This window comes from Larimichthys crocea, unplaced genomic scaffold (assembly GCF_000972845.2).
Source record: "Larimichthys crocea isolate SSNF unplaced genomic scaffold, L_crocea_2.0 scaffold97, whole genome shotgun sequence".
NCBI classification, from domain to species: Eukaryota; Metazoa; Chordata; class Actinopteri; family Sciaenidae; genus Larimichthys; species Larimichthys crocea.
Genome location: NW_020861315.1, coordinates 702,404 through 716,460, shown reverse-complemented (window position 1 = coordinate 716,460; position 14,057 = coordinate 702,404). Strand labels below are relative to the sequence as shown.

General features: G+C 40.0%; 1 protein-coding gene across 1 annotated transcript; it reads left to right on the top strand.

Moving 5' to 3' along the window:
- The first annotated feature begins 317 nt into the window (after positions 1-317).
- On the top strand, positions 318-10,886 carry syn2a (synapsin IIa). Its single transcript, XM_019271243.2, has 11 exons — positions 318-941; positions 6,387-6,444; positions 6,553-6,644; positions 6,814-6,970; positions 7,117-7,206; positions 7,342-7,404; positions 7,542-7,684; positions 7,777-7,851; positions 8,028-8,130; positions 8,294-8,440; positions 8,575-10,886. The coding sequence occupies exons 1-11, from the start codon at positions 601-603 to the stop codon at positions 8,707-8,709; spliced, it is 1,404 nt and encodes a 467-aa protein (XP_019126788.1). The 5' UTR covers positions 318-600; the 3' UTR covers positions 8,710-10,886.
- The last annotated feature ends 3,171 nt before the right edge of the window (positions 10,887-14,057 follow it).

Below are 14,057 nucleotides of genomic sequence, written 5' to 3'. Positions count from 1 at the left end.
TGTGTCCCAAGTGACTGCTGCTGACGCTTGTCCTCTCATTCAACATTGCCCACTAGTCCTAACAGCCATTTTAGATTTCATGGCTGCATTTTACACACACACAGTAGTGCTGTGCATGGACGGAGGGCTGGGAAAACATGAGAGACAGCAGAGACAACGGGAGGAGCGTGGCGATTGTGATGTAGTAGTCAAGTATACCCTCCTTCAAGCACACTGGAAACCCCTCTATTTTAAATGCTGCGGTTCAAGAAAGCATGACGCCTGTGAGGCAGTAGAAGATGGGGGAGGGGTAGGGAAGGCAGGCAGGCACGCCAGTGAGTGTGAGTGGAGAGAGGAGGAAGGAGAGGCACAGGCAGAGCATCATTGGCAATGGTTGAGGAAAGGAGAGGATGAGGGGATTGGTTGAGGGAGAGTGTAGCGTCACCGCCAGTGAGGGGGAGCTCTGAGGATGCTCTGTTGAACTGGGAGGGAATACATTCGCTGGGAGTTTGCACTAAGAGCTCAGCCATTACCAGCTGTACACTGAGAACAGGGACTCCTCTGCAGAATCATTCTCCACACCCAGTGCTTGTTGACTCTTCTGCTCTATCAGCTGCAGCCATGAATTATTTGCGTCGGCGTCTCTCGGACAGCACATTCATCTCCAACCTACCCAATGGCTACATGACAGACCTCCAGAGGCCCGAACAAGCTCAGCCTCCTCCACCTGCCTCCACCACCCCTGCCAAGTCTCCTACATCTGGGCCTACACCTCCAGCTACTTCCCCTGCTCCAGAGAGGAAACCCCAGCAATCTCAGTCCACTGGAGCGGGCTTCTTCAGTTCCATCACCAACGTTGTTAAGCAGACAGCTGCCTCAGCGGGGCTAGTGGAGCAGACCCAAGTCACGACACCTAAGAAGTTCAAGATTCTCCTGGTAATTGATGAACCGCAACAGGAGTGGTGAGACAATATATTGCTCTCTGTCTAGTCATGTAGTTGTGTTTGTGTCTGTCTGCTCATCCTTGATGTTGATTTTCTCCTCCTCGTGATTCATTTGAATGTAGTAGGCAGGTAAGGGTTAAAAAAACACAGTAACCACATCTGTATCGAGCACCCTGCAGATGTGAATGAGCACTGCTGCTGTGGTTTGATGGCACAACATACCAGTGTAATGATAATACATGGAGGCAGGCAATACTTAAGGAAATATGGTCCATTGATTCTCAACAGTAATGACCTTACACCAAGATGGGGGATTTTTTTTTGTCCTTTATTTTGTCTGTGTTGTTTTTTCTGTAGTACTTCATTTTGTTATACATTTTGGAGCAATATTACATATTGTTTATGACAGCTGCTCGTGAAAAAATGAACTAAAGTGATGTGATGGTATGTTTTATGTGTCGTTTTATTATACTTTAAAAAAAAAGGGACGTTCCACAGGTTGTGCAAGAATAGGGAAATTTCTCTGGAGGTAGTCTAAATACTGCAGTGCTTCCCCTCCAACAATGGGTTTTCCCCCTTCTCACTCATCCTCTGAGCAGATCACATGACATACCCTGCACTAACATAGGGAACAATTAATGTCATTTGCTGCAGCCCTTGGTGCACAGGGTTCCATTAGTCGATCATACAAGTGGTGTGCAGCAGATAGTGTAAGTAAAAACATCATTCGCACGGCTACATTTCTCATCCTGTGTCATTAATGTTAAGAGTGGGCTTACATTAAGGCTTTTAAGCCATTACACTGACAGTCTGTGTCCTGGGGGATCTTTTTCAGAGGTAACACATCTTTGTCACTCTAGTGTGGTGAGGATTCAAAGCGCTCTAAATGAGTATGCACACGGATTGAGAGGAAAAGTATTTTGTAGGATTCAAAAAATATGGTATATGGTATTTCTATCACCACATGATCAACACTTGTTTACACAGCTGACATCATTTCCACAGCATAGCGTGTGCTCGAGCTGCAGCTGGATAACGCTCAACACAATTACACAATTTGTCTGTGTGATTTCTATCATCTCCTCTTTGTATAATATTTATGGACATTACTAGTTGCCACCCAGAGATAGATAGGAACAGGAAACTGAAAGTTAAGTGTGATGTCTTACTAATGTATGGCACAACAAGAATTTTACTCTGGATGATATGCTAACTTTGTGGAATATTTTGCTTTCCTGAGGCACGGGAATAAAATCAAAATTCAATCTACATCCCTCCTCTTTAAGCATTGGACAGCATTACAGTATTTGGTAGTTCTGACCAGATTTTAACTAAGTGAAATGAACTAATTGATTGCTAGCTATGATTTATTTGTGCGTCATGCAGATGGCAAAATGTCTTTAACGTCCATGAGTGCAGGATGTCATGATGTGCACAATGCATGTCACATGGAGGTTAATATGTCAACAAGATGGTCACTGTGGTCTGATTAAGATACATATAAATACACACACCAAATCACATAAATATTAGATTTAATGCCAGTTTTCCTAATTCAGGTGGCCTTGCATTGGCCCCCCTCTTATCCTTATATGTTTATGTGTGTAGGACTGGCCATTTATATAATAGAAACCGTGATCAATGTTAATAAGATCAGATCCTCGTCAGCGGGATGAATGCCAGCCTTATGCATTCACTTATTCCACATTTGTTAGAAGTGGAAAGGAAGCCCGCTTGTTGAGGAATAAGTATTACAGTCTGATGTGCCAATACAAAGGCACTGCTCTGCAGTTCTGGCAGAGGGACACAATAAAATATATTAAACTGAAACCGCGTCATTAATCAAAGGTCATTCTAATTTGGAATATTGAGCAGGTCAGATGGGGAGTAAGATAAAGTTTTACACTCCACCCTCTCACTGTCTCATATTTAACAAGCCCTGATAAGAAGTAGTAGTCAAGTGATTTCCTGCTTTGACATTATTACAGTCTATGCCTAATGCAGTTTATTTAGTCTAATGTTATTTCGCTGTTCACGAGCTCCGTATTGTATTTCTGGGAAATCAGCTGAAATACTTCATTCCAAAGGCTTCCTCCATCTGAGTGGTGCATCTATTTTTTATGACTGCTCAATAGTCAGTCGTGGGGGAGTTGTACATGAGCTCATGAGGTTTAGTTGTTTTTAGAAGACCTTTGACCCAGTAGTTGTGAACCACCATGTTAGTACAAATCAATCTTGGTTTACTCATAGTTGTGTAAGTCTGCACAGTGTACTCTAGCTCACAGATCTAAATGTAGTGCTACAGTTTGAAATGATACTATTTTGGCTATTATACTATTTACTATAATTTAAAGACTCAAATATTGCATAGAAAACGATCAGGAGCAAAATGTGTCTGTGAAGTACTGTATTCAGCTCTCAAACTAGCAGGATGAAAACCAGGAGAAATATAGCTGCTGGCAAGCTAAAAGAAGATGAAATGTATTGTTATTTTTAATGCAGGTTTTGCTGAGTACCTAATATTCTCTGTAATGTTGGCACACCTCAAGTCTGAGGGCTTGTTTATCTGCTGTATCTCACTGTGCCACAGGCTTTTTTTCTGCACGCTGCCACAAATGAAAGTCAGAGTGATGAGACCTGTTGGCCTCAAGACACATAATGAAATCAGGGAAGGGTTCTCCTGACTAATTGCATCTGGCAGAAGGTGCAGCTGTCAACATCTATTTATCAAATGAAATGAGTCAAATCCCAGATGATACACATTATATGACCCCAGATATATCTATATACACTGTTGCCAATAAAGTTGGCAACAACTTATTCATATTTATACACATCAGGTAATTGTGGTTCACTGTGATGTTTAGAAGAGATCGTTAAAGTTTTGAGAAGATATTCTCTTATATATATATATATATATATGTACAACATTTGTGTGTGTAGTATGTGATGATGCATTACAACATTACAAGGACATTGGTTCTTCACATCTTCTTATCCAGCAACTAATGCCGATTGTTTCACTGTCTGATATGTTTTAAATGTTTTAATTATTACACATCTTGTTTGGGACATACAGGGAGCTTGGCAAATACTGTAATAAACATATAACATTTCAAGAAATCTATATACAAAATATCAATTTTAAGAAGCCCCCACATAAAGAAAACAGCAGACATTAAAATGGACAATTATTTAAACAAGGTTATGTAACAAGTTGTGTTAAGCAGAATAATGAACTGTGTAGGATACATGGAATCGTGTGAATGTCAGTGATTGCCAGGGGTTACAGCACATATAGAGACAGAATCAGAGTCATTAAGAATGTTTTTACTTGTTAAATGAAGCTGCCAGTCATCCAGAGGGGGAGAGGTTTGTTCTGTGCCAAGAACGCTGTGCCATAAATTGTTCTTAGGACAGGAGGAGCAGATGTCTTACTTATCAGACTAATGGCCGACGTGTACTGCCTCCTTCTCTCTATAATATAGCTCAATTTCAAGTAGAGAGCCTGAGATTCCTTTTATTTAGTCTTTCAAAATTGCAAAAACACATAAGGGAGCGCTTTAACTGGAATCGGAACAGAAATGTTTTATATTGTGAGCTTAACCTTATTTAAACATCACCCACATGCGAGACTGAATGTTAAGCAGGCTAAGTGATGAGACATTAGAATTCAGCAAGGGCTGCCGCTTACCAAGCTCTCGGGTGAATCATCTGAATGAAAAGCTCTCACACTGATATGTAATTTAGATTTTAACATAGACGCATGCAACTAATAATGAAGTTGCTTAGATTTTGTGTTGCTTCTTATATATTGTTGTAAGTACTCTTGTCTTATTTGGCTCATCTCGTCTTTAATTCAAGTCAAGAGTACTTGTATTGATTTTTAGAAACTAATGAAGCAAGTAAACATGCTCTCATTCTCTCTCAGTGAGCAGCTATAGGCACAGGCACGTTAGTCAAGGGCAATGTGAGTATCCCTAATATAAAACGATAATGTCCTTTGTTTTTGGATGAAAGCTAATTCAAGGACAACACAGAGGGGACCTAGATTTTAACTCGAGAAGCTGGTTAATGTGACATGACAATCACTCATGCATTTTAATGCTGAATGACAGACCATGTTAAATGTATGATATAGGATGCTTAGTATGCCAAGCTGGGCTCAGCACTTCAGCACAGTCGGTGGCTCTGCAGTGTGATAAAGCATAGATTGAACAGATAATGCCATGCTCCCTCAACACAGTCATTCTCCATGCTGACAACATTAACATTTGAATGGCAAAATTAAATCAGGGGATTGTCTTTCTCATGTCTCATCTCTCGCTCTCTTGTGTTTGTTCTGAGGGGGTCTTGTTTGGGAAACACTGTCTCAGTCTAAAGTATGTATTGGCACAGAGCATTCATCACTGTCTAGAGATGACTTTTCATTTTCTCAGATACAGGAGCAGTGATTCATATTTCAATGCTTGTTTTCCTCCACGACAAAATAGAACCACGTGCTCTAATTAGATTGGGGGGGATGAATTATTCAGCATTACCTCTTTACTAAATAGGAGGTGGGTGCAGGGTATGTGACAGCAGGGTGATTTGCTGAAACATAGACATTGTACAAATTCCATTTGGATGAAGGTGGTTTCATAATGTTTTGCATCATAGCAACAGTTTAACACCTTTGCACTGCTAGAGATGCTGTTAGTTAAATTGTGAACTGGAAGATGGAAACCAGAATAAATCTTCCTCCATGGCAACTTGAAGAAAGGAGGAGGTAAGGGTTCTTTTTTAAGGGCCCACATTAGTATTGATTTACTGTAGATCACCCCCAGTACTTCCTACTGTCAAAGCTGATGTCAGGTCAAGCTCCTCCGCACGCCAGTTTGGGTTAAAAATACAAAGAAATTCAACCGACCGTTAACGCTGACAACCGCTGTGTAGCTTCTGCACTTTTCATCTCTGTGTGGTGTCAGCTTATTGACACTGATCCATCTTAATCGTAAATCCTGTGGGAGAGATTACCACTTCAGCAGTGATCCTAAAAAAAGGAGTTTAAGAGTCTGCAGGTGTCATTTTTGTACAAGCCAGAAAAGAAAGTGCTGAATCACTCAGTCACTCAACTCATGAAGGGTGCAGCCATTTTCTGTGACTTCTTAACATTTTCTGTCGTACTGCTAGCGGACCATGGAGTAGGAAATGCTTTAACGGCATCTGTGTGCTGTGGAAGGCATGCTTTCAACAATTATACAGCCTTTAAAAAGTGTTTGTGTTGGTTGCCAGATTAAAGGAAGAAGTGTTAGGAAGGCTGTGTGTCACCAGTTGGAAAAGCATTTGTCTACTCTGTGCTATTCGTACACTCTGGTTGTATTTTTTGTGGAATGCTATGTTTACAAAATTGGTAAATGGTTGGAAACGTCTATCTTATTACATTAAAAGTTAATACATTCTCTGTGTTTCTGTTTTAACCAGGGCAAAATTATTCCGGGGAAAGAAAGTACATGAGGATTATGACATCAAAGTGGAGCAGGTACATTTCACCAGGCCAGTGATATCCATTTGAAGTACTTATGTAAAATAGAAGAGAGAAGTTTAAGTAGTCTGTTCTCATGTGCTTCTTTAATCGTCAACTCCTCAGGCTGAATTCAATGAGATCAACGTTGTGGCTCATGCCAACGGGACCTGCAACGTGAACATGCAAGTTCTCCGAAATGGTACCAAGGTTATGAGGTGAGACACAGACACACACACACACACACACACACACACACACACACACACAGAAGACACTATCCACCTTCAGTGCTCACTGTCTTATTCATCCACATTGCTTTTACCACAGTTCATCATGTTTTTGGTCGGATATTTGTCACATGTCTGCCATAATTTTATCTTCTAGGTCATTCAAGCCAGATTTTGTCCTCATTCGTCAGCATGCCTTCAGTATGACCCAGAATGAAGATTTCCGCAACCTGATCATTGGGCTGCAGTATGGAGGTGTACCAAGCATCAACTCCCTTGCATCCATCTACAACCTGTGTGACAAGCCATGGGCGGTAGGCATTCAGCAGCCGGGGAGAGCTTTGCTTTAAAGCAATGCGGCAGGGAAAGGGACACTAATGATGATCTGTTCTTTCTCTGCACTGCATTTTATCTGTGAAATCATTTGCATCTGGTTTATTTACCTTTTTTGTGTGTCCAGTTTGCCCAACTTATCAACACCCACAGGAAACTGGGTGCTGAGAAGTTCCCTCTGATTGAGCAGACCTTTTACCCAAACTACAAAGAGATGGTAAGTAGCTGTCATGACCCACGTCCAAGGATAATTTAAGAATTTGTGTTTGATATAAAATAACACGTTGTTTGCAAATGTAAGATGAAAGTATGAAGTGGAACAAAAGCCACTAAATCTGTTGCTTTACTTTAGGTAAGCATGCCATCATTCCCTGTTGTTGTGAAGATTGGACATGCTCACTCCGGTATAGGAAAGGTATATAGATTTTTCTTCTTGCAGTAATATGAAAGAACACATTGTTTTGTTTTGCTGTTTTTATGGCTTTTGTTTTTGGAATTTGGGATATTCCAATAATCATATCATGCTTGGTTCTGTCTCATGGTTGGGTACAGGTGAAAGTGGACAATCACAGTAAATTCCAGGACATAGCCAGTGTCGTGGCTCTCACCCAGACATACACCACCACAGAACCTCTCATCGACTCCAAATATGACATCAGGATCCAGAAGATCGGCAATGACTACAAAGCCTACATGTGTGTACAGTAAAAATACACTTTTGTTGCTTCAATTTTATAAGTGAATGTGAAACTTAATCGTTGTAATTGATGTGCCCTACACATGTCAGGAGAACGTCTATATCTGGTAACTGGAAGACCAATACTGGTTCAGCTATGCTCGAACAGGTGGCCATGACTGATAGGTGAGTGTGATATAAGAATCCTAAAAAGGTAAATGTGAATTAATAACAAGAAACTATGGGTGTCATATGCGTGTATCATATATAGTAACATCTGTCTGTAGAGGCGACAAAAAGTGACTGTGGTGTCTCATTATGGTGTCACTTGCATTGAGTCATGTGCTGATTCTTTCACTCAGGTACAAACTGTGGGTTGACACCTGCTCAGAGATTTTCGGGGGTCTGGATATTTGCGCAGTCAAAGCTATTCATGGGAAAGATGGCAGAGATTTTATCACAGAGGTAGGAGTCAGGTTTGAAAGCTTAAAATGATAATGATAATGATGATAATGGCAGCCTGTCTGCCAAAATTCAGGTGAAATGTTTTAAAAATAGTAAAGGGCTTGTTTAATAAGTTTTATGTAAGGCATGACTACTATAACTATAACTCATTCTAATGACACAGGTGGTGGGCTCTTCCATGCCCCTGGTAGGGGAACACCAGGCCGAGGACAGGCAGCTCATCGCCGACATGGTGCTGGCAGAAATGAACAAGGCAGCAGAGAAGGAAGCTAATGCTCCCCCGAGACCCACCACCATTCAGCCATCCCAGGTAAAGTAACACACCAACACCGAGATTAGTTATGTTACACAGATTTCAAATAAACAAACCTGTTTTTAGATCTTACTGCCAGGAAACAATTACAATTGTTTCTGGATGAGTAAGTCGTTCCTTTTTCTTTTTAGGGAGTTGGCCAGAAGGGAGAAATTACTGGCGAACCCACTAAGAACGGTGCTGGACGCCCGCCTCAAGGTTGTCTGCAGTACATTCTCGACTGTAATGGCGTTGCAGTGGGTCCAAAACCAGTCCAGGCCAACTGAGTCACTCAGGAGAAAGGGAGGAAGTCTTAGAGTCTAGATAACAATGACGTACCTTAGCTGAACACAAGCGTGGACGTGTGTGTGTGGATGCTGATAGCGAGAATCAGATCTTGGTGACGTGAGCTTGGTACAGCTGAGTGCTGGACTGGACTGTGTTTTTAACTCTATGCAGTGTCAAAATGTACTGTCTACTTGTTGACCTGTTGATTTGTGTGCTTGTATAGGTCACCTATGTTTCGGTAGCTGTGGTTTTTTCTTTGGGGCTGTTGTTGATGATGTAAAAAGCAGATTGTGCCTACACTGAGTTCAGTGCTGCTCTGTGCTACCTGTTTGACCCAGCTATGAATTTTTGATTTGCCCCCCTGACCCCCCTTTATGTTTTCTATTTTGGTGTGTACCTTTAGATATTGTTCAAACTGTGGACTATCGTGCAGTTTGAAGTTTGTGTATATCTCAATATGTATACAGTACGTGAGTATGTATGGCTGTAGTGGTGATTATTTTCATACTTATACTAATAGATATTTATTTTTGTTTTGCATGATTGATACAAAGCCAGGTGCAAGTCAGTTATTAATGTCTGATCAAGTGGGATGTTCATGTAACATCGCTGTTTTACCCGAGCTGTGTTCCCTGTGATTCATGCATTGTGAATGTGTCATAAGAAATACATTATTATATAAGTTCTACAGTTCTACAGGTATTCATAATCAAACACAGTGAGTGTGACAATGTACACTCATGCATACACATAGAATAGAGACACACAGTATGTGGCCTTTCTTAAAGTTAATTTTTTCATCTATAATGTCACTAGAAAAGAGATTATTTAGAGGATACTAATAGATTGACACATAATATAAATAAATATTGAGATTAGTCTAAGATTTAGTAAAGATTGTATTATGTCGGTTGTTGTGCAGGCATGCACACACTCACAGCTTAGATATATTTGTATAATTTTGAACCAAAGAAGAAATAATTTACTTTAAATCAGTCTTTTGCACTCCAGTAACCCACAATGTAAATATCAGTGAGGGGACTGTTAATCCTGCAGTGTGTCGCATGGAGTGTGTAATTACATCAGAGAACAGTGTTCCAAGACAGGACTTATGCTTTCAAAATGCCTATTGTAAATCACACGCCTGTGAACTGATGCTGTAGTCAGGTCGTTCTTGTTGTCTTCTTGCGTTCGGTTGCGTGGAAGCAGGCATTTGACTGACAATGAAAACGCGTATAATGTATGATCCGCCATGAAATGCCAGATATAAAGTCCTCCCTGTGGCCCTCACACTGGATATCGGCTATCATGGTGGTGTTGCCATGACAACAGTACAACTGCTCTGAGGTTTAGTGTGGACTCGTGTCCGTGTTACTGCCATTCAAAGATTAAAGACGTTTATCCTGATCACACTCCTCTGTGAGTTGATGGAAAGTGCAATATAAATTTTGTTTTGTTTTTTTTTACTCAATAATATTACTTATTTAGAAATCAGATCTTCCATCGAATTGATTCAAAAAGCTATATCACCCACACATTGAATTGTTTTAAAAAAAACTTTTTTTTACACAAATGTCACAATCACTTGGTTGTTGTCCAGTGGCTTTTGTGGAGGCCATTTCATATAACTAATACCCTAAATGGTGAAACAGCTAAAAAGCAACCAAATCAACTGTAAAAAGAAATCTGTACCGTTTTCCAGCAATTTGTTTGTTACTATAGTACAAAATATGTTCAGCAAGCTCTGTGTGTGATTCTTTTTCCAAGTTGTATAAAGTGCCATTGTATCTGTGAGCGTATCCTTGTAAAAGCCATGCCTGAGGCTTAATGGATGTTGTTCTGTTTAATAGGAAATATGCCATGGCATTGTTTCCAAGGAAGGAACATGCAGCAGTACAATAAGTGCATGGTTAGGCCTTGGTTCAGTGATCGTGATTGAATATTTGAAAAATAATAACTGGACGTGTTTCTTTGGCCATTGTGTTGAGGTGAAACTTATATCTTCAGACCTGCAGGACTGTAACTCTTAAGGGCCATGGTCACCTGCTAAATATATGTACTTTTAAAACCGGTGTTGGACTGTTTAAATCAAGATCAGAATACAATATTTGTGGAAGAAATTCCTTTCTTGATATTTCCCCTCTGTCACTGGCAATAAAGCTTCCTTTGCAATATATGTTTGGTCTCTGTCCTCATATGTTATGAGTGTTATGTTGTGAGTGATACTTATTTCTCCACGAAACGTGTGCTCAGTAATGTTGCAGTTTTTTATCAAATATGCAATAAAGTGAGGAAGCCATAACAACGGTTCAGGTGCTGGACTGCACTGCTTCCAATGCATGAAGTCATACCTGTATTGTGGTAGAGATAATTGTATTGTGGTATCATTATCTGTGTTGTCTGTCTTACATGTTAACAATGTGGGTGTACTGTATTTATGTCACATCAGTCAACTAATAAATCAGTGATCTGTGAGAATGTGCAAGACTACGTATGAATATATTACCACATCATCCTGTCTTCATAGTAAAGATGCCTGAATATCATAAATGATATAAAAATGTGCTGAAATTAGGGCGTCCAGTGAAACCCCAAGGATTTCTCTTACAAAGGCCTGCTCCAAAGTTGACCGTGAAGGATGCAAACAACACTGGGACATCCACAGCTGAAGTAAGCTAGTATGTTCAACTCACCTGTGAAGTCATATGCAAGTATATTTTGACTCACTCTGCGCACAAAAAGTCACGATTCTCCTGTCTTCCAGCAAATCCCAGAGCCAGACGAGTGCTTTCGGTCTGAAAGACACATCAACACTGCCAACGAAGATGTAGTGAACTCTGACACCATCCGCGATCTGAGGAAGTCCTTTGGAAGTCTGCTTACTGAATAGTTTTATTGTCTGTTCACCTGTATGTTTGCTGAGCTACACAGGCAGGAAATAGTGACTCTTATTGTGTATATTAGGTGTTCTGTCAATCAAATGATGTCCTGAAAGTGAAGGCCTTGTCACATTAGATGTATTCATGTTCAGTGATGAGCAGTTCTGACTCGTGATTGTATTGATTCATTAGAAATGTATTTTTTAGTTGTTTACTTTCTGATGTTCATGTCAAACTACAGCAGAGTCAATAACTATCAATTATACAGTCACCTGCCTGCCAAACTGTGGTTATAGGGATTACAGTGAATAAATATTGTGTACTAATTAGTTAGTGGTTTTAGTGTTTATTTTTTAATCTCTCTCTAATAACGTTTACTTCAGACGAATAGTGATGACTCACGGGAAGTGCAGGTCCTTGTGTGATTTAAAATCCAAAGTTATGAGACGAGATAAGCAGCAGAAAACGATACTGATTATATTATGTAATTCCCGAAAAGACATGAAGATTATTGGGTGCATTCATTAGAAACATTCACGCTTCATGTTTATTGTTCTCTTGATTATCCTTCCACCACACTGAACAATAACTCAGAAAAGTGGGATAGGTGCTTAGAGAACATTACAACATTATTGGTCAGGTTTTATTGCTTTATTCTTCTTGCCTTTGTTGTTATACCCTGTCAGCCTCCTGGTGAAAACATTACAATGTCCCACCAGATAATCTTTTCCCCACCTCTGAGAGATTGTGTAGCAACCAAACACCAAACACTTACCACCTACACCCGAGTTACCATCTCTGAGAGAGCACAATGTTTCACATAAAGAAGGTATGATGCTCCCACATACGTATATCACACAGTAGGCATCTGCTCAGTGTGATAAGTTGGTCATGAGACAACCCATCCGACAGAAAACTGTCAATGTTGGCAACAGCAAACATTTTCTGTTTCAAATTTGGCGTGTATATTCTTGTTAACTATGTTTCTGTTCTCTTTTATACTGGTAAAATACTTTCTGTTGTATAATACAGCTAAGAGTTACATTCTCCATCTTAAGAGGATATTATTTGGGAAACATCTATCATTTATATTCAGTATGAAGATTTGTTATATGCAACACATCTAGTAGTAGTAGTAGCAGTATTAAGGATAGTATCCGAGACATGCTATTACTTATATTCCTGCTACCTCATTAGAAAATACAGAATCTATGAATATACAAATCCACATTACTTTGTCTAAGTAGCATACTCAGTCACAATTGGTTAACAAATTAGTTGTGAATTCTTTCATTACGGCCCACGTTATAAACTCAAATTTAAGATGAGTACAAAGATACTTTCCCCCTTCAGCAGTTGTACGTGAAAATGTTATGTCCTTATGCACAGTGAAGGATAAATATCCAAGTGATGTTAACAGTAAGCAAAAAAATTTTAAGCAGAGTTTGGCTTTAATATTGTATATTATTTCAAATTTTAAACATTTAACTTTAGTGCACATAGCACTATCGGATAACCTCAATATTTCTACGAGGATACGATGACTTAGTGTGCTCATCCTCTTGTTATTCATGACAGGAAAGTTTGCTCAGAACTTTGCAAACTGCCAACAGCCATCAGCACTGGTACACTGTGTGCCTACAGATGTCCCAAGAGTAATTGATATGGCTGCAGAAGCCCTTCTATGTCCTGATACAAGCATGAATTTGCCAAGAAGTGTGACAAACTGAGACTCAGGCTAGCACATCTGTTATTTGTCTTAGAAGGACAAATATCAGCAAACACCTCCCACGGATTCAAATATGCACATCACTATGTATTTGCAAGGCTTCCAGATGGTACTGATGTTGTTTCTTTGCACACATAACAAGCAGGCTGACCTGGCCTGGTGATAGTAGAAGAACTCAGAGGAATGACACTATGGGGCCTTGAAGCTCCAGCTGAGGAGCTTCCGTCTAGACTCCTCCCAGCTGTCTGCAAAGCTGCTGCACTACATGAACAAGTTGTGCCCTGTGGGGGCACGCTGCACTGACCATCTGCTGGAAACACACAGTGGAAGAGAAGTGCTACCATCTCATAATGAAGGAAAATGTCAAGATGCTGGGTGATAAACATGGGCGTCATTGAATGTCACACAACTCATGTTTATGACATAACATGCAATGCAATGCAACATGATTTTTAATACTCACTAATTTTACTGGTTTTAAAATGTAACAAAACAAAATAACACCATCAACATTGATGCTTTAATAACTGAATATATAATGTAGACAACCCAGCAGGCACAGAGAGCTTCTTGTTGCCATCTGGTGGTGGAGTAGAGGCACAAGAGGCCTGCATACACGGTTACATAATTAGACGATTGAGCTGCATGCATGTGCCTTCACTTTGTCCCAGAACTGAAATATGAAATCTGTGTTGTTGGTAGCATCATGAATAAACATAGATAAAGGCCTTATAGTGTA

What these genes read in the sequence shown, in the direction of transcription:
- syn2a (XM_019271243.2), top strand. Translation starts at nt 601, where the DNA reads ATGAATTATTTGCGTCGGCGTCTCTCGGACAGCACATTCATCTCCAAC. An exon ending in GATGAACCGCAACAGGAGTG is followed by an intron (nt 942 to 6,386) that starts GTGAGACAATAT and finishes TGTTTTAACCAG; the next exon opens with GGCAAAATTATTCCGGGGAA. An exon ending in ATGACATCAAAGTGGAGCAG is followed by an intron (nt 6,445 to 6,552) that starts GTACATTTCACC and finishes TCAACTCCTCAG; the next exon opens with GCTGAATTCAATGAGATCAA.